We start from the raw sequence: 26,867 nt of genomic DNA, 5'->3' as shown, positions 1-26,867 counted from the left end.
TCAGACCAAAAATTGATATAACTTTGATGTAACATCTGCATGTTAGAGCACTTAAAATTCTAGAAGGAAATGGTTGAGTGAATTAGTTTACTTTTCATATTCTGGATTTCTCCAAAACTGTATTCAGAAAAATTGGGGAAGATAATTTTTAAAAATATATTGAAAATTAAGGGCTCCTGGGTGGCTCAGTCGTTGAGTGTCTGCCTTCGGCTCAGGTCATGATCCCAGGGTCCTGGGATTGAGTCCCTGCATTGGGCTTCTTGCTCATTGGGGAGTCTGCTTGTCCCTGCCTGCCTGCCGCTCCCCCTGCTTGTGCTCTCTTGCTCTCTCTCTCTGACAAATAAATAAATAAAATCTTAAAAAAAATATATATTGAAAATTAATTTAAAACCTTTGAGATTGAATAGCATTATTTAATATAGCATATGTGTAGGATTATATATATATGATACTGTTAAAGAGAACCAGTGTCATCATTTGAAGCACTAAAATAAGATTTTATTCAGGAACTATTGCAACAAGGGAAAAGAGACCTGAGTGTCTAACTGGGTTCAATTCTGAATACAACAAGGAAAAGTGGGGATTTGTAGCTAAGAAGCAGGGTAGGAATGGGGTAGAAAATTACTAAGAGGAAACATCTGGGGCAGGGGAGATGATGGTTCAACAGACTTCTTCCTGAAAGCAGGTCAGGTTGATCAGGTGTCACTTGGGGGGATGGTGGGGTTGAAAAATGCCATCAGATTTCAGGGTGATCAGATATTGAGGGTGGGGATTCTTTCTAACCTGACTTAGCAGGATTCTTGCTGAAACTCAGAGATGCAGGTCTGCCAAGGACAGGGCCCAAGAGGGTTCAGAGGAACCTGACTGAAGTGTGGTCAAGGAGAGAATCTTTGTCAATGTTAGCAAAAATACAGTTTTTCTACTTGAAAATTTGCTTTTTGTCTTTCCTTGGGAGATTGTATATAACTATGTTCCATTTAAAAAAAATTTTTTTTTAAATTTTTTTTTGTAGGAGGTTTATTTTAAGCTACGTATGAGTAGAATAGTAGGGTATACAAGTCAAATCTATTTGAAAATAATTTCTTAATTTCTCTGTGGTAAATCATATCGTTGCCTTTTCAAGTCATGGATAAATAAAGTTTGCCCTTACCTATACGAAAAAGTTTTGTCTCCTTCTCATGGTTTGCAAAGCCTTTAATAGTCTAATACCTGCTTACCATTTACATGCTTATTTACTGTTTTTATTGTTCACCACTCCTAGAAATCTTTTAATTTTATTGCTTTACTGAATAACTCAGTGTCTTAAATGAATCATGTCTTTGACCATCCATTCTTTTTTTTTTTTTTAAATTTATTTATTTGACAGAGAGAGAGAGAGCGAGAGAGGGAACACAAGCCAGGGGAGTGGGAGAGGGAGAAGCAGGCTTCCCGCGGAGCAGGGAGCCCGATGCGGGCCTTGATCCCAGGACCCCGGGATCATGACCTGAGCCGAAGGCAGACGCTTAATGACTGAGCCACCCAGGCGCCCGACCATCCATTCTTAAACACATCTTTTTTAAAATTTTTTTCTGCATGTCATCTCTCTGTGTCCTTAATCCTTTTCTGTTTTGCAAATGAGTATTTATTATTGAAGTCCAAACTTGAATATCAGCATCATCCTGCTACTTCCAGGTGCTTCCAGGTATTTTGAGGCAAATCATGTAATTTCTGTATATTTCCGGTAATGTATATATCTGTAAACTACACTTCAAATTATTTGAAAAAGTCTTTAAAATATTCCCAAAGTGGGGACGCCTCGGTGGCTCAGTCGGTTAAGTGTCTGCCTTCGGCTCAGGTCATGATCCCAGGGTCCTGGGATCGAGTCCCACATCAGGCTTCCTGCTCATCGGGGAGCCTGCTTCTCCCTCTCTCTCTGTCTGCTGCTCCCCCTGCTTGTGCTCTCTCTCTCTCTTTGACAAATAAATAAAACCTTAAAAAAAATGTTTAAAATATTCCCAAAGGGTACACAAAAAGCATGAACAAATGGAAAAACATATTTCCTAGAATAGGAAGACTCAACATCATAAAGTTGTAATAACTTAACATTTCTTTTGGATATTTTATAAAATTAGTGAAATATCAAGAAAATACTAACCAATCATTTTTCTTTTGGTGGGGAGAAAACTAATTAATTGTCAAAGTTTAATTATTAAGGAAAAGTACAGCAAAATACATAAAAATATCCAGGAAAACTCTGTAACAAGCAATGAGAGGGGATTGACTCTACCAAACACTAAAACATATTACCACATGTCAGTAATTTAAAAAGTGTAGTATTGATACTGACAAGATAGGCTGACCAGGGGAACAGAAAAGAAAGTCCAGAAATACATGAAATTTCATAAAGTCTTTAGTATATTATAACTGATGCATCTCAAGTCAGCAGGGAAAAGATGGACTATTCAATAAATGGTGTTGGGACAATAGAAGATTGACCTGGGGGAAAAAAAGTTGGAGCATCAGGGAATTTAAAGTATGGATTAATTAAATAGTGGGGAGAAAAGCCATAAATAAGTACTAAAAGAAAATACAGAGTATTCTTCTGTAGTCTTAGATTGTGGAAGAAATTTTCTATAATTTAAAATCTAGAACCATTAAAGAGAAAAAAAGGCTAATAGTTTTTACTCCATTAAAACAAACAGAAATCTTTGTGATCAGAAATCAAACCGAATACCATAAGCAAAGTCAAAAGCATATGACAGATTGGAAAAAAATTATTTAGAACCAGAGCAAAGGTAACATTGCTAACATATAAAGTTCTCCTAGAAAAAGATAGAAAAAGAAAGTCCAGTAGAAAAATGGACAAAAGACATATTCAAACATCCATAGAAAACTAAGTTAAAAGTTACTATAGGACCCCTGGATGGTTCAGTTGGTTAAGCATCCAACTCTTGATTCAGCTTAGGTCATGATCTCAGGGTCGTGAGATTGAGCGTCAGGCTCTGTGCTGGGTGTGGAGCCTGCTTAGGATTCTCTCTCTCAACCTGTCCCTCCCTCCCCCCGTGTGCTCTCTCTTTCTCTCTCTCTCTCTGTCTATCCAAAAAAAATTAGATATATAAAAAGAGACTCAACTTACTCATTTGCAAGGGACTGCAAATTAAAACTATCCTGAGATAGTTCACTAAGATATAAGTGACAAAAAGTATGGAACAGTATGTATAGTGCATATTAGTAAAACAAGTAGGAAAATGAGAATTTATGTTTGTGTGTATATGCACGAAAATACCCTGGGAAGATACATAATAAATTAATAACTGATCCCCTGATTGTTGGAAATTATGCAGGTGAGGACTAGTGGTAGGAGGAAACACACTACATACTGTTTTTTGTTTTTTTGTTTTTTTAAGATTTATTTATTTATATTAGAGAGCATGAGCAGGAGGGCAGACGGAAAGGGAGAGAGAATATGAAGCTGACTCTGCGCTAAGCGCGGAGTCTGGCACTGGGGTCGATCTCACGATCCTGAGATCACAACCTGAGCTGAAACCAGGAGTCAGAGGTTCAGTCAACTACCTCATACAGTCACCCCTACATACTGTTTTATATTTGAATCATGTGAATTGTAGGGGAGGAAAAGCTTTTCCTTGACCCTCCTAGAGTCCCTGGTGGGGCCTGAAAATTAAACTGACAAATAGAGATTAACAGAAAAAAAGCATATGTATTTATTTAATATGTTGTACGTTACCAGGGAGGCTTTATAAGAAAATGAAAGACCCAAAGAAAGCCTGAGTGTTTTTATACTAGGTTTGATGAAGAGTGAAAAGTCATGGAAAAACACAGTAGGACAGAGGGTATGAGTTAAGGGTAGTAAACTGGGGGAAAATTAGCAAGACCTGTTCATTTGGATTCTTTTCGGCATAAGGAATGCTCCTTTCCTCTGGGGTTTAGGGAGGGCACCTGTTACATGAGAGGCTTTGGAGAGCGGGGGAGATCAGAGCGGTCAGATAGTTCCTCCTGCACCTGCTTTTTCTCAAATTTCCTTCGTCTTAAAATACTCAATATGCTGATATGCCATATTTTGTGGTAGTGCGTTCTTTTTTTTTAAAGATTTTATTTATTTATTTATTTGACAGACAGCGAGGGAGGGAACGCAAGCAGGGGGAGTAGAAGAGGGAGAAGCAGCTTTCCCACTGAGCAGGGAGCCTGATGCGGGACTTAATCCCAGGATCTTGAGACCATGACCTGAGCCGAAGGCAGACGCTTAACGACTGAGCCACCCAGGCGCCCTGTGGTAGTGTGTTCTGAACCCTATCAAAATATATTACCCTATTCAAACAGTGCTTTTCAGTTTATTATATGGTGAATGTATAGTGCATATTACGTATACGACCTGTTTTCCTCACAGGATTGTTCCTCTTTGTTATTAAACTTAAAAAAATTTTTTTTATGGGATGTCTGGGTGGCTGTTGATTTCAGCGCAGGTCTCAATCTCAGGATCATGAGTTCAGGCCCTGCCTTGGGCTCCGTGCTCGACGTGGAGCCTACTTAAAAAAAAAACACACACCTTTTTTTTTAATAGCTAATGTTTTTTTTTTTTAATAATTCTCTTAAGTAGTTTTCTTAGGATAGCCTAGGCCTTATACTTGATACCCCTCCATTAAGATTGTATTAAGGTAGCATTTAAGAACTTAGGTTTAACCAGAATATTCAGATTTGTAACCAAGATGCTTTATATAAAATAGATAGTAAATATTTATAATCTGATAAGTATTAATAACTTGACTTTATTGTATCTGTTACCTTATACCATTGTTGTTGCAAGCTGTGGGGTTAGAGCCTCTATAAAAGATCTGTTTTGTGGTAGTGATCATTTTGAGCTATGCTGATTGATATCCCATGTAGGAAGATTCAGCTGTTTTTAAAAATATCTTATTTATCAGCTATGAAATGTTGGCAACCTAAGAATTAGAAGTTAGTGTGTCATATTCAGCTGATATTTCCATAGGAAAATAACATACCATGAAAAGATGCGTTTGCTTGAAAAAAAAAAAAAGGCCAGTTCTTAAACTTTTAACATTTAAAAGTCTCAGTTTTTATAGGTTAAAATTTTTTAAATATATGGATTAATAATGTTAATCTTTGATGTATTATCTTTTATCTCCTAATTAGTAAATTTGAGTACCAATTAAGCTGAAAGTAATGGCAAAATAAATGTTGTAGTTATTAGCTCATGAGTATCTTTAATAGTTTCTAGAAGTGTTTTCCAAACATTACAAACAGCTATGGATTAGCTATCAAATGATTGTGAAGATTAATGACTAGTCTTTTAGCTGGGTAATTTAGAACAATATCTGGTAATTAATTAGGAATTATCAGTCACAAATACCTTTAGGAAGAACAGTATCAAAAAAGATAACAACAATGATAATTGCTCAGTTGCCATTTAGCTTTTAGAGTATTGAAGTAAATTAAAGAAAAATTCCAAAATCGAGTTCAGAATTTTGAAAGAATTTCTAGTATTTATATTTACAGAAGAAAGAATAAACAAGTTGGTTTGCTTAGGAAATACAAAGCACTATTTAAAACAGATTTGACTGCAAATCTGTATAATACAGAAAGAAAGATACTCTCTGTGGCAGATTCAGGATGTACTTTATGAAAGTGTACATTGCTTTGAATCGAAATGTGTATTATTATTATTATTATTATTATTATTATTATTTTAAAGTAGGCTCCACACTGGGTATGGAGTCCAATGTGGGGCTTGTACTCATGACCCTGAGATCAAGCCGTGAGCTGTGATCAAGAATCCAACGCTTAAACTACTAAGCCACCCATGTGCCCCTGAAATATGTATTATATAAACCATCTTTTGGTCTTGGAACTTTAACATTAAATGATATTTTTTAATCTTTTTATTATTTATATAGTTATTTTTTAAAAAGTTCATTTAGGGGCACCTGAGTGGCTCATCGGTTAAGTGTCTGCCGTTGGCTCGGGTCATGATCCTGGGGTCCTGGGATCGAGCCCCATGTAAGGCTCTCTGCTTGGCGGGGAGTCTGCTTCGCCCTCTCCCTCTGCCCTTCCCCCAGCTTGCGCTTGATCTCTCTCTCTCTCTCAAATAAATAAATAAAATCTTAAAAAATAAAGTTTATTTAAGTAGTCTCTACACCCAACGTGGGGCTCAAACTCAAAACCCTAAGATCAGAAGAGTTCCACACTCTTCTGACTGAGTCAGCCGGGTACCCCAACCTGTCTTTTTGTACGGCCAGTTGAAAGTTTGTCTGCTAGTCATGAATATAGATAGAAGGTGACAAAGAAATATATTACACAAAATTACACTTTATCTTTAGAATGAAGAGTCTCGTATCAAATGGTTAAAAAGACTGTTGATAGTCAACATAAGTTGACTTAAGTTGTAACTTAATGAATACTGGCAAAAGCATCATGAAAACAGATCTGTATGAGATAATTTGTGATAGCAAAAATATGTATCTTCTATTGGCCCTGAAGAGGGCAATGGAAATACAAGAGAAATTCCTTAAATTGAGTATAAACAGTAGAGAAGGTCAGTTCTGTGTAACACACTACAGTTGTTCCCCCCTTACCCACAGGGAATGTGTTTGTTCCAAGACCCCCAGTGGATGCCTGAAACAATGAGTAGCACTAAACCCTGTATATATTATGTTTTTTCCTATACATACATACCTGTGATAAAGTTTTATTTATAAATTAGGCACAGTAAGAGCGTAACAACAATAACTAATTATAAAATAGAACAAGTATAGCAATATACTATAATAAGTTATGGGAATGTGGTCTGTCTCTCTCAAAATATTTTATTGTACTCATCTTTCTTCTTCCTGTGATGATGTGAGATGATAAAATGCCAGTGTGATGAGATGAGGTGAGGTGTATAGATGTAGGCATTGTGATATTGCATTAGGGCTACTGTTGACCTTGTGACAATACATCAGGAGGAGGATCATCTGCTTCAGGTGATCCTGGATCATTGAGCCATAGCCATGTTGGTGGTTGGATGTCAGGAGCATGTGATGTCAATGGTTGGAGATCCTCGATAGTTGGAAGATTGTTTTTGCAAAAAACCTTTTGGAAGAACATTGTAATGGGAAGTTGTTGACTTTATTTTTAATGCATCAAAGACTTGCTGCAGAAGTTGTAATCCTTCGGTGATCAGATGTGTGACTTTAATGCCCCATTCCTTCCGAGGATCATATTCCATAATTTTTTCCTTCAGTGTTGTGCCATTTGAAATACTTAGGCAAATTTTTATATGTCCACATTGCTGGTTCTGCTTCCATTTCTTCTTCCTCTGTAGATGATTCAACAAGCTTTTTCAATTCCTCATTTTTTAACACTTTTCAGTGGCTTTCGATATATTCTTCCACTTCATCATCAAGCATTTCAGCAAATCCTCTCCACTAACTTGTCTTGCTGAGTGAATAATTTTCCTAACATCTCCATCAGCCCTGGGAATCCTTTAAAATCATTCATGACTTCCTAAGTTCTTCCAGCAGGCATTTACAGTTTCTGGTTTTAATTCATCCATTGAAGCCTTGATGAATGTTATTGCATCAGCAATAATGAATGATTTCCACATTGCATTATGTCCAGATTAGGGTCTTAGTCAGTTGCTGATCAAATGTAATCAGATACCAGATGGATGGATGTGGCCCTGATAAACCAAATGATGTCCTTGGTCAAGGGGCTGACACAGTGAGGTTATATTTGGAGGTAAAATTACAATCTTAACATTTTAATTTTCAATACCAAAATTCAGGTTTCAAGGTGACCAGGTGCATTGTCTATAATAGGACTTTAAATTCTAACCCTTCCTCTTCTGAGTATTTTTTTCACTTCTGGGATGAAGCATTGGTGGAACCATTTCATTAACAAGTTGGTTGACGCACACACTTTCTGATTATATTGCCAGAACATGGGCATATACTTTTCATTTTTGTTTTTGAGAGCATGTGAGTTCTTTGCTTTGTACACTATGCCTGGCTTTATTATATGCTCTGTAGTGTTGCCACATAGTACCAGAGTTTATCTGTATGTTTTATGTTTTAATGCCCTGGTGCCTCCTTTGCATTTTTATGAATGTAGGTTCTATTGGATGTCTTCCGGAAGAGCCCAGCCTCATTGCAGTTGAAGACTTGCTTTGGATGGTGTCCTTTCCCTTTTTTTTTTTTTAAAAAGGTTCTTAAAATATTTACTTATTTTTAAATTTTCAGCCTCAGCCACTCTATTTGATTTTATTTTTTAATCTCTACATCCAACATGGGGCTTATTCTCATGACCCCAAGATCAAGAGTCACATGCTCTACTGACTGAGCCAGCCAGGTGGCTTGGTGCCTTCTCTCTAATCAACTTTTTCAACTCTGCCACAAATGTTTCAGCAGCTACTTCATCAGCAGATATAGCTTTTCTAGTATTTTTTATATTTTTCAGTCCAGATCTATTCCTGAATTTGTGTTAACCGTCCCTTGCAGTAAATGGCTTGGTGTCACTCTTCAGGGAGCCTCTTCCTGAAGTCTTCGTTGAAGCTCAATGCTTTCTGGCACAACATGTTACTATCAGTTGGAACACGTTTACCATTCATGTCTTCCACCCACAGATTTAATGCCTTTCCATCTTAACTAAGCACTTATCACACACTATGGCTGTAACTTTTATAGCCTTAGCTGTGACAGCAAGACTAGTACAATTTTTTTTTCCTCTTCACAATTTCACGGATGGAAAATTCTTTCTTACTGTAGATCTCATCAACCTCAGCATATGAATTTTTTCTTTTCCTTTTATTAAGTTGAAAATTTCTACCTTTTCACTTAAAAGAAGGACTTTATGGCTTCTCTTTGGCATATATCAGTTGCCAGCATCACAACTCTTGCACTTTGGGACCATTAAGTGAAATAGGGTTACTTGAACACGTGTACTGTGATACTGTGACAGACGATCTAATAATTGAGATGGCTACTGAGTGACTAATGGGCAGTGTATGCAACATGGACATGCTGGACAAAGGGATGATTCACGTCTTAGGTGGGATGGAGTGGGATGGTGCATGATGCTACTCAGAATGGCACACAACATGAATCTCCTGAATTGTTTATTTTGAAATTTCCCATTTAATATTTTTAGACTGCAGTTGACCATGGGTAATGGAAACTGTGGGAAGTAAAACCACGGGTAAGTGCGGGGAGACTCCTGTATGCTGCGAATACAATAAAGTATTATCAAAGTTTTGTTTAGCTGAGACAACTGTGTTAGTAACCTTAATAAAAGCATTAATATAAAACTGTGAATGCTTTTATTCAGGACTAGTTTCATTTTACAGATTTTTTCCAAGTTTATACCTATTGCCAAATAACTCAAAATATATAATTACTTGTAGTATTTGGATGTAATCGTGTAGATCAGATATTAAGGTTTCAAGATGTCCATTAAATTCCTGTTGAATACCATTTTAAGATGACAGTTGGCATTCATCTTAAAAATTATGTTGGGCAAAGATAGTCATAGGATTTTTGATATTTTACTCTACAGTTTTAATACACTGAATGAATTTCATAGTAGCAGTAATGTAGGTTCTAACTTTTCAGTCCCAAATATGTTTCCTTTATTCTTTAAAACAATGTTCAGTATAGGAACATACTTGGTTTGGGGATGGATTACGGTATTTTTGCTGATAACTTTCTTTTGTGATACATATGTTAGTTGAACCAGGGTAGTGCTCCCCCTCCTCCCCCATTAGGGAATATCACTTTTGAGTTTGTCAGAGGATGAAAATTTATCCTTACTCTACTAATTATCCAATGTTCCAGCTTACTTCTTATTTGGATTTATTTTAAATTTTTAAAAAAGGTTTATTTATTTATTTGAGAGAAAGAGCACATGCAAGCAAGGGAGGGACAGAGGAAGAGGGAGAGAGAAAATCCAAGCAGACTTCCTGCTGAGCTCAGAGCTTGACTTGGGGCTTCATCCCAGGACCCCAAGATCATGACCTGAGCCAAAATCAAGAGTCGGATGCTTAACCGACGGAGCCACCCAGGTGACTCTGGATTTATTTTTAGTTTTAATCACTTAAAGTTTTATTGTTTATTTACATTCTGACACCTCACACTTTGTTGATTTTTACATGTTTTTCCAGAACCATGTTTGCAATGGTCTGTCAGTCTGTATAACTTGGTACTTTGGAATACTAACTCAGAATACATTCAACACTTGTAAAACATTTATGATTGTTTTCACTTAATGCCTCTCTTCTGTCTTTTGTTTTTTATATTTAATTAATGCAAACTTCTGTTTATATGTCTGTGATCATCTTGACATATTCTGGCTACTTTTTTTGGTGTTCATTTGTCTTGAGTTATTTATATTTCATGAGAATAGGAAACTCTTCTGTTTTTAGGTAGTGCATCTTGTGACTGCCACTAACCTATAATATTGTAATAAATTTTGACTGAAAGAACATGACTTTGTTATATAGAGCTATTTGCTAGATGCACATCTGTCTCAACAGCATGATTGCTGGTAGATCTTTTTATGATTTGGTGACCAGTAATGCAGTGGAAATAGCATACATTTAGAACAGTATACCAGTGAATATTTAAGCGTGCTGTTTGACTGTGGTGAGACCAGCCTTTGGGTCTGTTTCCAAACTTATTGCCCCAAAATTTGTCTTTTCCAGCTACTTAGCCTGAAGATGGACTTTAGAAAATTTCTGAGCCTATTACTGTCTATTTATCTTTGATAATTCATGTATGTATACTACCTTTCTCCCTAGGATATACCCCTTTTATTTTCTACAAAGTTGATGCTTACATTAAAAAAATCTTTGGCATTTTGTATATATAAAATTCTGTATTTTGAATTTATTTATTTATTTTTTTTGCTCTTAATATCTTTTATTTGGGAGCTACAGATCTTATTTTTAAGTCTGTGGTCCCAAAACCTCCATTTGTTGTTGTTTTTAAATGTTTTTATTTAAATTCTAGTTAGTTAACATACAGTGTAATATTAATTTCAGGTGTATAATATAGTGATTCAACACTTCCATACATTATCCAGTGCTCATCACGACAGGTGCACTCCTTAATCCTCATCACCTGTTTAACCCATCTCTCCACCCACCTCTCCTCTGGTAACCATCAGTTTGTTCTTTGTAGTTAAGAGCCTGTTTCTTGGTTTATCTCTCTCTCTCTTTCCCTTTGCTCATTTTTTTCCACCTTAAATTCTACGTATGACGAAAATCATATGGTGTTTGTCTTTCTCTGACTTATTTTTCTTAGCATAATTGTCTCTAGCTCCATCCATGTCAGTGTAATTGGCAAGATTTTATTCTTTTTTATAGCTGAGTAATATTCCATTATTATATATACCAAATCTTCTTTATCCATTCATCAGTTGATGGACATTTGAACTCTTTCCATAGTTTAGCTATTCTAGATAATGTTGCTATAATAAACATCAGGGTGCATGTATCCCTTTGAATTCGTAGTTTTGTATTCTTTAGGTAAATACCTAGTAGTGCAATTGCTGGATCATAGGGTAGTTCTATTTTTAACTATTTGAGGAACCTCCACACTGTTTTCCAGAGTGGCTGTACTAGTGTGCATTGCCACAAACAGTGCAGGAGGGTTCCCCTTTGTTCACGTTCTTGCCAACACATGTTGTTTCTTGTGTTGTTGAATTTAGCCATTGTGACAGGTGTGAGGTGATACCTCATTGTAGTTTTGATATGTATTTCCCTGATGATGAGATGTTGAATATCTTTTCATGTGTCTGTTAGCCATTTGTACATCTTCTTTGGAGAAATGTCTATTCATGTCTTCTACCCGCTTTTTAATTGGATTATTTGTTTTTTTGGGTGTTGAGTTGTAGAAGTTCTTTATATATTTTGGATACTTAGCCTTTATCAGATACGTCATTTGTAAACATCTATTCTTAAGGTTGCCTTTTAGTTTTGTTGATTGTTTCCTTTGCTGTGTAGAAGCTTTTATTTTGATGAAGTCCCAGTAGTTTATTTTTTGCTTTTGTTTCCCTGGCCTCATGAGACATATCTAGAAAGAAGTTGCTACAGTCAGTGTGAAAGAACTTACTGCTTGTGTTCTCCTCTAGGAGTTTTATGGTTTTAGGTCTCACATTTAGGTCTTTAATCCATTTTAAATTTATTTTTGTGTTTGGAATAAGTTAAGTGTTTCATTCTTTTGCATATTGCTGTCCAGTTTCCCAGTACTGTTTGTTGAAGAGACATTCTTTTTCCCATTGGATATTCTTTCCTGCTTTCTCAAAGATTAATTGACCATGTAGTTGTGGGTTCCTCTCTTGGTTTTCTGTTCTGTTCCATTGATCTCTGTATCTGTTTTTGTGCCAGTACCATATTGTTTTGATCACTGTAGCTTTGTAATATAACTTGAAGTCTGGGATTTTGATACCCTTATACTACCCATTTTAGAGAAGAAAAATACAAGCAGCAGAAAAGTCAAGTGACTAGCCCAGAGTCACATAGGAGAAATGAAAAACAAGTTCAAGGGTCAGTTTGAGGAACTCTCCCAGATAGTAGAACCAAAAGACAAAGACATGGAAAATAGAGAAATAGTAAGAAAATTAGAGGACTATTCAGTGCAATGTCAAAAGATATTAATCCCAGAAAGTGAGAATAGGTGAAAAAGGAGACGAAGGTATAAAGTAATTGATTCAAGAAAATTTCCCAGAACCAGAAAATTTCCCAGATTTGATTCAAGAAAATTTCCCAGAAGGGTATTTGTTGCTAGATTGGAAGGGCCCAGGGGATATTTAACAAAATGGATGAAAATAGACCTATGTTGAGAATCAGTGTGAAATTTGAAAGCACTAGGAGCAAAGAGATTTTATAAGATTTTACAGGGAACAGAATAGGTCTTATAAAGGATCAAGAATCAGAGTAGGCTCAGACTTCCCGACAGTAAGCACAGAAATAAGAAGGCAGTGAAGAAATACTTTTCAAATTCTGAGGTTAAATGCTTTCCAACCTATGGTTTTATAATCAATCTATTAATCAAGTATGATCTCAAAACTTAGTTTATATATACCCCTTTTCAGGAAGGTACTGGAGGATATACAGCACCAAAAGGAGAAAATGAAACAAAGAGAAAGATATGGGACATAAGAAACAGGAGAGGTGACATAGGAGAGAGATAAGAAGGGATCTCCAGGACAATGATGAAGGGAGATCCCGGGATGGCAGCTGTGTAATAGACATATGACAGTCCTTCTAAATTGGAACAGTTTTACTTAACAGATATAGGGGGAAGCTTCTGTCAATGAAATGCCAGTTGCCTTTTAACAGTTTTTTGTTAAAAACCTGAGAACAAATTACTTACATGTGATAGGCCCATATTCTTAGAACTACTTGGCTTGTCTTGAACACGTACTGATTCAGTTCGTGCTCTCTCTTCTAGTCCTCCTGCCTGGATCACTTCACTCCTTGAAAAAGTGGTCTCCTTTGATTTACTTCTGAGAGTAGAGGTAGACTGTGGTGAGAATCGGAAAATATAAAGTAGTCTACTTCCTATACCTTATTCATGCCAGGTATCTGTTACCTGGCCCACACTCATAGATGCTTCAGTTCTGACCTACGTATTTCCCAGTATTTCCGGATGGCCTTGCCAACAGATTTCCCAGGAATAGCCTTATGTATTCTCTTAGAGAAACTGAAGCCCTGTTCCAATTCATAGATTCTCTGTAGCTTGTCTTCTGGTAGCCTTTAGTTAATTATGGTAATATTGCCCTTTCCTCACAAAGCTGGCTAGGTTTGTGCTGTACTTGGCTTCTCAAACTAAACATGATAAGTATGTTCACTATATAGGTAGTAGAACTGTTAAAAAAAAACAACAGGTAGGAAACAATAGAAATGTCAAAATAGTGATTTCCTCTTGATGGGGATGGGGAGGTTGAGGATGGGCACATAGAGGAATTGTGAGGTAGTTGTGTTCCATTTCTTGACGTGGGTAGTAGGTATATGGGATTTAAAAAGATTATTCTTTAATCTGTATGTATAAATTGTATATATTCATGTTTTGATATATTTTAATATTTTATGAAATTTTAAAAATTCTTAATTTGAATAAAATCAAAGCAAATGATTATTGAAAACTAAACATATACACTGTTGTTGAAATAAAGGATCTGTTTTCAAAATCACTGTGAGGTTGGTAGTATGAAACTTGCCTGCCTTAGACAATAATAATTGTCATATCATTGTAGAAATGATCTTCCTAAAGTCAGTTTTCCAAATAGACTAAATGATACTTTAAGAAATAAGATGTCTTCCTCTTACTCAGAATTTTCTGATGGCTCTCTCACACTCAGAATAAAATTCAAAGTCTTTAATACAGTCTATAATTCTCTATAACCATGATCTAGCCAATGCCTACCTGTGTGGCCTTACCATCTACAGTTCTCTTTCAAACATACCAAGCTCATTTTGGCAACGAGGGACTTTGCATTTGTTTTTCCTCCTGCCTGAAACTCTTTTCCTTTTGATATTCATGTAACTTGTTCTCTCACTTTATTTTTATCTCTGTTCAATGTAATAAATATCCTTAGAGACCTTCCCTAGTTACTCCAAACATACCCTCCCACCTAACCTGTCATCTTCAGTTATTCTCTTTTTCCCCTTAAGCTCTTACTGTTACTTGACATTATTTTATATTTTTGTATGTTTTTGTTGTCAGTTTCTTTCATTAGAATATAAGTTCCATGAAAGCAGGGACATTGTGTTTTTCATTACAGTGCCTGGCATGCTTTGGATGTTCAGTACATTTTGCTGAATAAATAAGGAGGAATTGGTCATTTAAAATAACTTAGTTCAGGGAACTTGGCTTCCTCAGTTTGTAGAGCATGAGACTTTTAGTCTTAGGGTCATGAGTTCAATCCCATGTTGGGTGTAGAGCCTACTTAAAAACAACAACAACAACAACAACAACAACAACAAACTTAGTTCAAGAAAATATTTGCTTTCTGGTTATAAAAGAAATTGATATTTTATTAATGTTTACTGTGCTATTTTACTCTTTAGTGTGGAATATATGCATTTCATTTTGAAATATTAAAAAAAGTTTCCCAAATATTTACAATTAGGAAAATGTTTATTTCCTAAACATTTCTATTTTGAGCTGTATCCCATTATGATATCATCATACTGTATATATCCCGAGTAAAGGCTAGTAAATTGCTATAGAAAAAAATGTGTGCATAACACATTATTTATACATTTGTTTGCCTTTTACCCATGTGTATATATGCCTAGGATTCAAAAAGGCCTATGGATCTTTGTGTACAAAAAAATCATCTTTTGTTGTCATTTACTACCATTCTCCCATACTAGGGCTCAATAAAGGTTTGTTGACTAAAGGTTCAATTTACTGTATATATTATAATAGTGTAGATTACAGGAACAAACAGTTGTAGCATTGGTAAACTTAATTATACCTTTCTGCATGTATTACACTTCTTTTTGAGGGGTGTTTCCTATTATAACACCAGTGGAAATGACATAATGGTGGGTATAATAATCTTTGATAAGAAAATTATCAAGGTAAATGGGTATAAGGCTAACCATGATATGGGGATGTTCACAGTGCCAGTTACATAGTAGTCACTCACATGGAAGTGGAATGGATGGATGGATGGATGACCTGGAACTTTCAGGTTATTTTGACCAATTTAGACTTTGAAAATTGTGGTTGACCTTTGGGGAAGGGTTGGATTCTTTTTTCATTGCTGAAATAATTTGTATTAGCTTAGTAAGAAAATGTTTTACTAACTTAATAAATATATGGAGAGCTGCTGTAATAGTGGGCATAATTATTATTATTATTTTTTTTGCTCTGTTGAGGATAAATTATGGGGAGATGGGTTTTCATTGCAGTTGAAACAGTGTATTATTTAGTGCACAAAGCCCTTCACAATGGTAAGTATATATTTAGATCCTGGTACAAGTTATAGAGGTCAGTAAAGTAGTGTATTCTTTTCATACACATGTTTAAGAATAGACTAAGGATGTTCTTATTGTGGTTTAATGCTGTGCTACCTGTGAGCATCAAGTCTGGCTATCATTTTTTTTTTTTATTATTATTTTGTTTTTTGTGATTGACTTTTTATTTTATAAGATAAGGATATTCTAGGAAGATTACTTTATTGCATTATATAAAACATTTGAAAAATTGTTAAATATTTTTATTTTATGTTCTGTGTGCTCTTCTCTTCCTTTTTTTTTTTTTTTTTTTTGCATATTTTGACTGATTTTATGTTTTTCATCTAGGTCACTTTTGAAATACACAAAGAAAATCTTGCCAGTATGTTCAGAGAACACCAGGGAAAAGTTGATGAAGAAATAGGGCAATGTTCAAATCCAGTTGAAGCAGTCTCTGCCATTAGCCGGAATGTTAATGTTTCAGTAACATCCCAGCAATCAGATATGAAGGCTTGTCCTGTGTCTCTTCATGGCACCAGAAATAGTGATGAAGAGTCAACTGTTGAGAAGACAATTTCAATAGACTCTGCTTCCAACGTTGAACTGCAAACTCCTAACCCATCTAATGAAGAAAGGAAAACTGGTCAAGAAAGTCAGGAGTTACTAGATGAAGTCCCTTTAGAAGAAACATTGATAAATGAAACAATTAATACAGGTGATTTAGAAGTATCCTCTGATATGATAGAAGGTGAGACTGTTTTCTCTAGTTCTTTTAAAACGAGTGTCACAGGTATAATGACTGTTAGTGAAGTAACTGCTTCTATAAGTTCTCCTTCAGAAGAGGATGCCTCAGAGGTGCCAGAGTTATTGGATAAGTCTATGGTAGAGGAAGATGATGATGATTATGTAGAACTGAAGGTAGAAAGTGGTCCTACTGAGGAAGCCAGTCTACCCGCGGAACTCCGAGAAGATAGTTTGTCTCCAGCTGCATCTGAAGCCAGTGGAACACTGGACATGCTTAGTAATGACAACAAATTAATCTTTCAAGAGCAAGAAGCTGTAAGTAAGAAGCAAACTGACAGTGAAACTCAAGATTCGAAGGATTCTGGAATCTTGACTATGACAGCATCAGGGTCTTCGGCTACCTCACCAGATACTGCTGTTTCCCAGACACCTGCACAGTCAGACATTGGTGAGATGCTAGAGGAAGGGAAGAAAGCAGCTAACTTGGTGAGAGAAACCAAATTAATTGGTGATTCTCCCGTCTTTGAGTCTCCTACTACTTCTGAACAGAGGATTGCTAAATTGGATGTTTCCAGTGTTGCTACAGATACTGAGAGATTGGAATTGAAGGCCAATACAAACATGGAGGCATCTCAACCCCATCAACCTGTGCCTGAGGTGATTATATTTACTGTCTTAGTGCAAGGGTATACACTTATATTTTATTTTAATTTTTGGAGTTGGTTCATACCCTATTTGCAATTATATAAATACAATGAATGTAAAGATTACATTTGTTATCTTTAGCACAAGATTTTAGTGTGAGTTCATTAAAGGCAGCTTTTATTATTATTTTCACCACAGCATCACCAAAAGTTACTACTTTCAAGTTTTAGGATTATAATAATTCTAGTTTATAAAACAAATACTGGAAATACTTGCCTTTGCCCTTTATTTGATAACCCAGTCATAGTACATTAATTCTCCAGCAAAATCTAGGGCTATCTTCCTGCAGAACCACCTGCCGGTGTATAATTTTATATATAAAGTATGTAGTTTAAAATTCCTTCCATGAGGAAACAGACCGCGAGGTCTGTTTGCTTTGTAAGAGGGGAGGAGCCTTTCTGAGATCTAAAGGTACTTCTTTCTCTTTTACTAGTGTCTCAGAGTGATTCAGGAGACAGTGGTTGATTGCATATTGTCATTTCCCGCTCTGTTCAACCAACCATTTTGTTGGTTCTTAATTCTGTTACCTTTATGTTTGTTTTTAATTCTAACCAATTTATAATCCAGACACTGCCTTCTTTCATACTAATATTCAAATCTAAGAATCTTGATTCTTTTAAAAAATGCTGCATTTGCTGGTGGTAATACTAACATGGTTGCAAGCTAATTACTGTTGAATTATGGTAGTTTAGCATTTTTGATAACTTTGCTTTAAATGTGTTAAAGTTTTAATGTTATTACTCATTGATAATTTTTCTCTAATTTGGTTCCTTAGTATCTGAAAATATGATTATTTGTTAGATGAATTGCATTGAAGGTATTATATTATTAATGCCTTCTTTGAAGTTGAATTTATTTTACGACTCTTTTAAATTTTCTGTATTAGATGTCAAGGCGGCAGGAGGAACCAGGTCAAGCAATAGCACCAGATGGAGTTACTGGACAAAGGAGGGATTCCAGATCCGCTATGTTTCGTATTCCTGAGTTCAAATGGTCTCAAATGCATCAGCGTTTGCTCACTGATCTGTTATTTTCAATAGAAACAGATATACAGATGTGGAGAAGGTTTGTCCATATGTTTGTTATAGAAGATGTGTATAAAGTTTAGTCTTTGTTTTTTTTGTTTGTTTTTTGGTTTTTGGTTTTTTTAGAGAGGGAGAGAGAGAATCTTAGGCAGACTTCATGCCCAGTGTGGAACCCAACGTGGGACTTGATCTCACAACCCTGAGGTCATGACCTGAGCCCAAATCAAGAGTCAGCTGCTTAACTGACTAAGCCACCCAGGGACCCTGGTCTTTGTTTTTAAAGAAGTTTATATAGTTAACATTTTGCAATTAATTTCAGACATTTGGTTAAAAAGTAGAATGTAAATTATTTCTTTGGTATAGTTTATTGAATTTACATTTTTTTCCTCCATTATAAAAATGAGCTACCCTGTCTGAATTATAAAAACTTTAAAATCAGAGATTTTTCTTTTAAAAAATTTGCTGCAGATTTCCTGGAGCATATTTTATAACATATATTTCACCTGAAGATTGATCTGCTAAAGTGGTTTATTGCTAGGAGTACTAAAAAAAAAAAAAATTGGACTTTAAATATAACATCCAGTTCTCCAATGTAGTTTTAGTATAAAACCTCTGTATATTTCAGATTATCTATTATGTGATTTATGATTTAAAATGCATCGCTGGCTTATTGTTATTTGTATACTACACTTACACTGTTTAAAACATTTTATGGGATTATCTAAGAAAATGTTAATAGAAAATTCATTTTTAATAGCACATTGAACACCATTTACCTCTTAATTTTTGCTACATGACTTCTCAGTTTTGTTCCCAGTTAAGGATAATTCAACTTTTGGTATACAAGATGAATAGTGTTGTATGTTTCAGCATTGAACAGGGGCATGGATAGTATCTCCTGAGATGGAATGGTCTATATCTTCTGAGGAAGTACATCCCCAGCATGCCTGCTATATCATTATCATTACCTCAGCTTTCAAGATGAAGTGAAAGCACCTTCTTATCCTCCCTCCCCTCAAGTAGGCAAACTGATTTCTTTTCTTTAGCTTTATCAGTAAACATCATTTATCTTTGGACAGCCATTCAACAAAGACAGTTATGGACTTCGTGAATAGCAGTGATAATGTCATCTTTGTACACAACACAATTCATCTCATCTCTCAAGTGATGGACAATATGGTCATGGCTTGTGGGGGTATACTGCCATTGCTTTCAGCGGCTACATCAGCTACAGTAAGGACTTAACTTCTATATAAAATTGGTGTGAAAACATGATTGTTTTGAATCTTTGTTGATTAAAAGTTGAATATGGTGGTTACTATGTATCATAGGTGTTATAAGCCAAAAGCAACTGGATCTTCTACAGTTACCTGAAAGGACCTTAGAATCTGTTCCAGGAATGAAAGGACTAAAAAACTATGTTGATTTCTTAGGGATGAGTCAGCTAGCAAATATGATTCATGGTGGTTCACCTGTACATTTCCATTGCCTTCTTTTTATTTATTTCTTTTTTTAAGATTTTTAAAATTTATCTATTTGAGAGAGAGAATGAGAGAGAGAGAGAGAGAGAGGGCATGAGAGGGGGGAGGGTCAGAGGGAGAAGAAGACTCCCCGCTGAGCAGGGAGCCCGATGTGGGACTTGATCCTGGGACTTCAGGATCATGACCTGAGCTAAAGGCAGACGCTTAACCGACTGAGCCACCCAGGCGCCCCTCCTTTGCCTTCTTTTTAGATGAAAAAGGAAATCATTCTGTTGAACTAGATATCTGAAAGCCTGGCTTTTTTAAAACTTAGAAATTTGGGAAATGTATCTAAGAAAACTAGATGTTGATCAGAATATAGATGTAAATGTCAAATTTTGTTCCTTACAGCATGAGCTGGAGAATATCGAACCTACTCAAGGCCTTTCAATAGAAGCCTCTGTGACATTTTTGCAGAGGCTAATCAGCCTTGTGGATGTGCTTATATTTGCAAGTTCTCTTGGCTTTACTGAAATTGAAGCTGAAAAAAGTATGTCTTCTGGTGGAATTTTGCGACAGTGTCTCCGACTAGGTGAGATGTTAAAACCCATTAGTTAGGAATTTACTTGAACGTTTTTCAGTAATCTTGACATATTAGATTGAAAATTATCTTTCACCTGTTAGTGGAAAAGTGTGTGCTAGAAAATTTGTCCTATGTTTTTTTTTAGCCTCCAAAGAGGGAAGATTATGTATGTACTATGCTATAGTAGTAGTTATAAAGTTGGCTAGAGGAAGGACATGTTTTGAAAAATTCAAGTTGATTATGGTCACCACTACCATTCCTCCTCTGGTCTTTTTTTGCTCAAAAATAGTGCTTCTCAAATTTTAAGATGATTCATACACAAGAATCACTAGAGGATCTTGTTAAAATGCAGTTAGGTTATATAGGACTGAGGTGAGGTCTGTAACTGTCTAACAAATCCCAGGTGATGTTGAAACTGCTCTCTTACAAACACACTTGAGTGGCAAGGTTCTAAACTTAGCATCATTCCAGTACAGCCTTTGTCAAAATAAACTGTGGTAATTTGTTGAAGCAGTTCATGAAATTATTAAATCTCTGTTCTCCTGGAGGCAGTTCTTGCTTAGGTAAAAGTTAAAATACATGAAAAGAATTTTTAGTGTCATCAGGGCTTCCTTTAGGGACACAGAAGAATTTTTCTCTATGCAGAAGATTTCTTGTTATCTAGTTGTAAATACTGAAACTTTGTTAAGGATTTGCTTATTAAATGGAGAAAAGCAGCTAGGGAGAAGGGGACGAAGAAATGCAAACAAAACCATTAGGAACCATGGCCACATGAAGATAGATCAGAAATAAGGCATCTGTGGAAATATAACATTAAAAGTGGAAAATCTAGTTAGTTAATGAAAGATTTTCCCATTTTTAGCAGAAATATCTGTTACATGAACAGATAAACTTTTTTTGGTGCAATGATTATTTTTACTCAAAGTGCTATTCAAAGTACTTTTAAACTTAGGATGCTCTAAATAACTTGATGTAACAATTTTTAGAAGTTTGTTTTAAAATTTTAATTAAGAGATTCAAATGGTGAGTATAAAAAACTAAAAACTATCATTTATTGACTACTGTCATTTGTTACTGCAGATTTTCAGTGAGTCAGCAATTATTTTCTTTTACTCATGAAATATTTGAGATCAGAACTTGCTCAAAATCCAAAAGCTATAATTGGTAAAGTTAGAATTTGAATATAGTTTAACTTGTGTTCCTGTTCTTTGTTATAACATACTTCCTTAAATTTTCTGTTAGTAATAAATTTAAATATTTTGACTCGATTAATTTTGTATGTGCTATTTTTTAGACTTTGTCACTTTTCTATAAAGAGTGTATTTCTGGAATTAAAAGTACAAGGCTGCACTATTAGTATTTCACTGTACTCAAGCATTAAATTCAGAAATTAGGGAAATACTCTATCTCCCTAATTTTCATGATTTAATCTACCCCAGCACCATGTCTTCTTACATATGCAAGTGAGATTCAGAAAATGACTTGTTCAAGATCTCTTTAATAGAGTATGGTAAGATTGGTGAACAATCCAAGTATTTGATCCCTGGTCTCTCTTGTTCTTTTCTGAGGTTGGAGGTAAGAAGGCAGGATGGCAACAATAAAAGTAACTTGTACTACTGAGACTGATGAATATGGCATAGTTTTTAACTTTGTGATACCCAAACTTGATTTTATGCAACCTGGGACAAAAGTAGTGCAAAAGTTGTTTTTCTGGGCCTGATTTTAAATTTGACAGAGTTGTATTCCATATTCTCTCTTCCTCCTTCCCTCATTATACTCCTTCCTTTTGCCTAACTTTTGTTGCTCTCTTGCAACTTTCTGAATACTTTTCTGTCTCAATTCTATGTCTGCTAGCCATATGACAGTCTGGTGGTACTTAGAGTCCACATAGAAGTTTGCTATTTTGTTCCTATTTTGCTCTCCTACTCTTGTTCAGTTCACATACTCTGAGTTCTACTGATTTGATTGGGAATTAAGATGATTTACATGATATCAAGCAATTCATAATCACTTTTGCATTACCCAATTCATCATTTAAACCTCAAAATTAATTTCTAAATAACCTGAGTAATTGCCTGATTGGGGAGACGTATAGAGAGGTAATTGTTTTTTTGAACAGGTGATTCATTTAATTTACTACTTATTTTAAGTTGTAAACGTTACAACCAAATTCTGGAATTTACATAACTGTTTCAGTAGTTAGCAAACAATGCTATTAAACGCTGTAATAGTTCATAATTATATATAACATGAATGCTGTAAGATTTATGCTCAGAGAAGATCACCGTTTTAAGAGTACAGTATTTGTGAAAGTGTTCAGTCAAAAACAACAAAAAAGGTTAATATCTGGTAGTAATTACAAAACATCAAATCTTGAACAAAGATTTGGGAATCCTTTGGCTTACAAATATACTGGTTTCTGTCAGGGAAAATTATTATTATTTTGAGTATGGTTGACACACAATGTTACGTTAGTTTCAGGTACACAATTTAATGAGTTGAGAGGTTTGTACATCAGGCTGTGTCCAGTTATATTGCTATTACAGTATCATTGACTGTATTCCTTATGTTCTGCTTTTTATTCCCTGACTTACTCATGCCGTAACTGGAGGCCTCTATCTCTCTCTCTCCCCTTCACCCATTTTGCCCACCTCCTACCACCCTCCCCTCTGGTACCCATCAGTTTGTTTCCTGTGTTTATAGGCCTGACTATACTTGTTGTTTGTTTATTCCTTTTTCTAGATTCCACTTATGAGTGGAACTATATGGTATTTGTCTTTTTCAGTCTGACTTACTTCATTTAGCATAATACTAGAGGGGTATTATAGCCTCTTTACTGTCCCCCACCTTTTAAATTGTTTTAATGAAAGCCAGTTAAATGTAGATGCTGTAAATATTTGCTATAAATGCTATACCCTCTATCAGTCTCTATTAATATCATGCTATAATGATACACAATAAGGAAAACATGCAAGTTTTAAGTTTAACTATTTTACTTTGGTGAAGGTGATGGAAGGTTATTATCCTAGACTGGTTCATGGCAATGTGATTTGCTTTCTGTTCCACCTTTCTTTCAGTTCTTTTCTTCCCTAACTTTTCCTTAATAAAAGATCGTTCTAGTTTAGCTTAGGTGTTATCTAAGAAACACTGGCCTGTTGATTAAGATTCCTGAAATGGAAAAAAAAAAAAAAAAGATTCCTAAAATGATTCTTTCTTAGCACTGGGCCCTAACAGAGTAGCTAACAAAGTTAGAAAACAAACATTAGGTGATAAAGTCCAGGGACATTTTAGGAATTTGCTGAAGGTAATCTGTTTCAAATAAAAGCTTATGTAAATCGTATTATGTAGGTGATTTTTATCAGTTCCAAAATCTTAAATAAAATTTTCTTTTCTTGCCCAATCTTCTTCTTAAAATAAATTACAGTGTGTGCAGTGGCAGTAAGGAATTGTTTAGAGTGTCAACAGCATTCACAACTGAAAGCTAGAGGAGATGCAGCGAAAGGCCAGAAAACAATGCACAGCCTGATTCCCATGGGGAAATCTGCAGCAAAGGTAAGCATACAGGATAATTAATTAAATAAAGTGCCTCTTACTTTATGATTAAGATCTTAAATTTATTTGTTCATTTCAACATAAAGTTAAATCTGACAGAAGTTCTAAAATAGTTATTTTAGTCTGTGGACATAACATTCAAATATTTGTGTTTAAATATACAGTGAAGATTTGCTTATACTTAATCTTGTCTGCTTTTCCAAATGTTTACTTTTCTTGTGTCTTTGATACCTTTTGATACCTTTGAATATGTCAATTTGTATTTCATGTACTTGGTAAGTTACATGCAGTTTGTGTTTTCTTTTATGGCTCCTTTCTGTAACCCCCACATCTATTCCAGTACCCCAAAAAAGAAGAGAGAAGGAAGTAGGAAAAATAAACTGGGAAACCAATGTTACAACTTTTTTTTTCCTGGTATTTGGAATACTGTGCTAATTTTTTAAAATGTCTACATAATGTGTGTGTGTGTGTGTGTGTGTATATATATATGTGTATATATATATATATATATTTTTTTTTTTTTGTCTTAAATAGAGTCCAGTGGACATTGTAACTGGTGGTATATCTCCAGTAAGAGATTTTGACAAGCTCCTACAAGACATGGATATTAATCGGCTTAGGGCAGTTGTCTTCAGAGACATAGTAAGTTACAGTATTTCTTTCACATACTCTTAGCTGATACTTCTTTCCTCCAAGGTCAAAGTATTGAGAGTGAGAACTCTTTGTGATATAAAATAGTTGACTTGATATAAGAAGGGCTAGAACCAGTTCTTTTTTTTTTTTTTTTTTTTTTTTTTTTTATTTTATTATTTTTTTTTTTTTTTAAAGATTTTATTTATTTATTTGACAGAGAGAGAGACAGCGAGAGCAGGAACACAAGCAGGGGGAGTGGGAGAGGGAGAAGCAGGCTCCCCGCTGAGCAGGGAGCCCGATGTGGGACTCGATCCCAGGACTCTGGGATCATGACCTGAGCCGAAGGCAGACGCTTAACGACTGAGCCACCCAGGCGCCCCTAGAACCAGTTCTTTTGACAGTGATTTTAGAATCTTAGAATATTGGAAAGTATTAGTTATATAAATGGAGTTAATATATCAGAGTAATAATACTAAAAATATTATTACATATTAAGCACTGTAAGTGCTTCACGTGTCCTAAGTCCCAATATAAGTCCCCTTCATATGTCCCAATGACTTCTTGAGTTGTATACTTTTGTAATTCCCATTTTATAAATGAGGAATCTGAGGCACAGAGAACTTGAATAATTTGTTCAAGCTAACGGAGCTAGTAAATGATAGGATTCCAACCCAGCAGTCTTAAACTCCAGAATCTATACTCTGAAAGTAATGAGATGTTCAGATTCTGAATGGCATATTATTTTTACTGAATATTGGATATTTTTCCCCTCAAAGGAACAGAATTACGATACAAAGGTACATGATGAAATGGTGTGTGTGGTGGTTTTAATTTTTTAAAAAATGTTTGTTTTAGTTGATTTTGATATAATGGCCCAGTTTCGCGTACTAATTGTAAAATTGTATAAGAAAGTCTAAAGATGAAAATAAAAATTATTTGTAATCCTACTCATCAGCATTTGTAATATTATCATTAGTTAATATTTATTGAATACACTGCCTCTTAAGTACTGAATGTTCTACAAGTTTTTTTATAAACTTTATAATTTCAATTTTTAATTTTCCCTCCTCTTTTTGTAGGGTTTTAGTCCTCTCTTGAGTTCTTGACTAAGTTTTATACACATATACAATTTGTTAATAGTAGTTAATAGTTATTAGCTATGGTTAATATTTATTTATTTATTTTTTAAAGATTTTATTTATTTGAGAGAAAGAGAGAGAGAGAGAGAGAGAGAAACAGCATGAGAGGGGAGAGGGTCAGAGGGAGAAGCGGGCTCCCAGCTGTGGGACTTGATCCCAGAACTCCGGGGTCATGACCTAAGCCGAAGGCAGTCGCTTAACCAACTGAGCCACCCAGGTGCCCTGGTTAATAGTTATTGAATGCTTACTGTGTTTTAAGCATACAACTGGATGCTCTGTTTCATTTAATTCATGCAGTAATCCTATGAGAAAGAAGTATTAGGTTAAATAATCTGTTTAAGTTCACACAAGTAGTAAGAGGTGGAAGTGGGTTAAGGATCTAGGGAATCTGGTTCTTGAAATTTTGATCTTAAGCATTAGGTATACTGCCTCCCTGGATCTCCATTTTTTTGCTTTTTGGTAGCCGTATCATTCCTTTAAATAAGAAACCATTAATTTTGTTTTTTTTTCAGAACCCACTGATTGTCGTTCATTTTGGGACCAAATACTACTGCTCCTTTCTCTCCCCCCTTTTTTTTCTTTGAGTCCCTTGCCCTATAGCTTTGTTTTTCTTACAGTGATCTTTAAAAATCTATAATAGGTAATATAACTCTTTTGCTTTAAATATTCTCTAATGGCTTCCCATAGCACTTAAAATGAAATAAAAACTCCTCATCCTGGCTCTATATGATTTGGCTCTTTGGAACTTTATAACAAGTTTTTATATTATGCTATTTGGATAAAGAATTAGATATCTCCTATGTTTAACATGTAATTTCTGAAAGTAATAAATAAAATTTTTTTTGTAATTAAAAAAGTTTTATAATCACCTTGTAGGAGTTTTAGAAAAGAGAAAAGACAATGTTTTCCATACTATGTCCCAGAAGCTCTTTTAGCATAAGCAAACTTTGATGAAAAAGGAAACGACCTTAGATCGGCAATATAAAGAAATTACTACCCTGAGGTTAAGTGCTGAACTTTTTAATCACTCTAATCTGAGTTCATGTTTGCTTTTTCACTTACTTTATG

The 26,867-nt window shown here is 35.1% G+C and overlaps 1 protein-coding gene across 6 annotated transcripts in view; it reads left to right on the top strand.

Moving 5' to 3' along the window:
- LRBA (LPS responsive beige-like anchor protein) overlaps window positions 1-26,867 on the top strand; it is a 758,742-nt gene that overhangs the window by 178,373 nt on the left and 553,502 nt on the right. For all 6 annotated transcript variants that reach the window (XM_032412965.1, XM_032412964.1, XM_032412967.1 and 3 more), the window contains 6 exons: window positions 16,307-17,359; window positions 18,294-18,472; window positions 19,512-19,665; window positions 20,304-20,484; window positions 23,900-24,027; window positions 24,562-24,669. In XM_032412965.1, the coding sequence (XP_032268856.1) occupies window positions 16,307-17,359; window positions 18,294-18,472; window positions 19,512-19,665; window positions 20,304-20,484; window positions 23,900-24,027; window positions 24,562-24,669 (1,803 nt within the window). The remainder of the gene's footprint in view (window positions 1-16,306; window positions 17,360-18,293; window positions 18,473-19,511; window positions 19,666-20,303; window positions 20,485-23,899; window positions 24,028-24,561; window positions 24,670-26,867) is intronic.

Source organism: Phoca vitulina, unplaced genomic scaffold (assembly GCF_004348235.1).
Source record: "Phoca vitulina isolate PV1807 unplaced genomic scaffold, GSC_HSeal_1.0 scaffold14, whole genome shotgun sequence".
In the NCBI taxonomy this organism is placed as follows: domain Eukaryota; kingdom Metazoa; phylum Chordata; class Mammalia; order Carnivora; family Phocidae; genus Phoca; species Phoca vitulina.
This window is presented reverse-complemented; position numbering and strand designations above follow the sequence as displayed.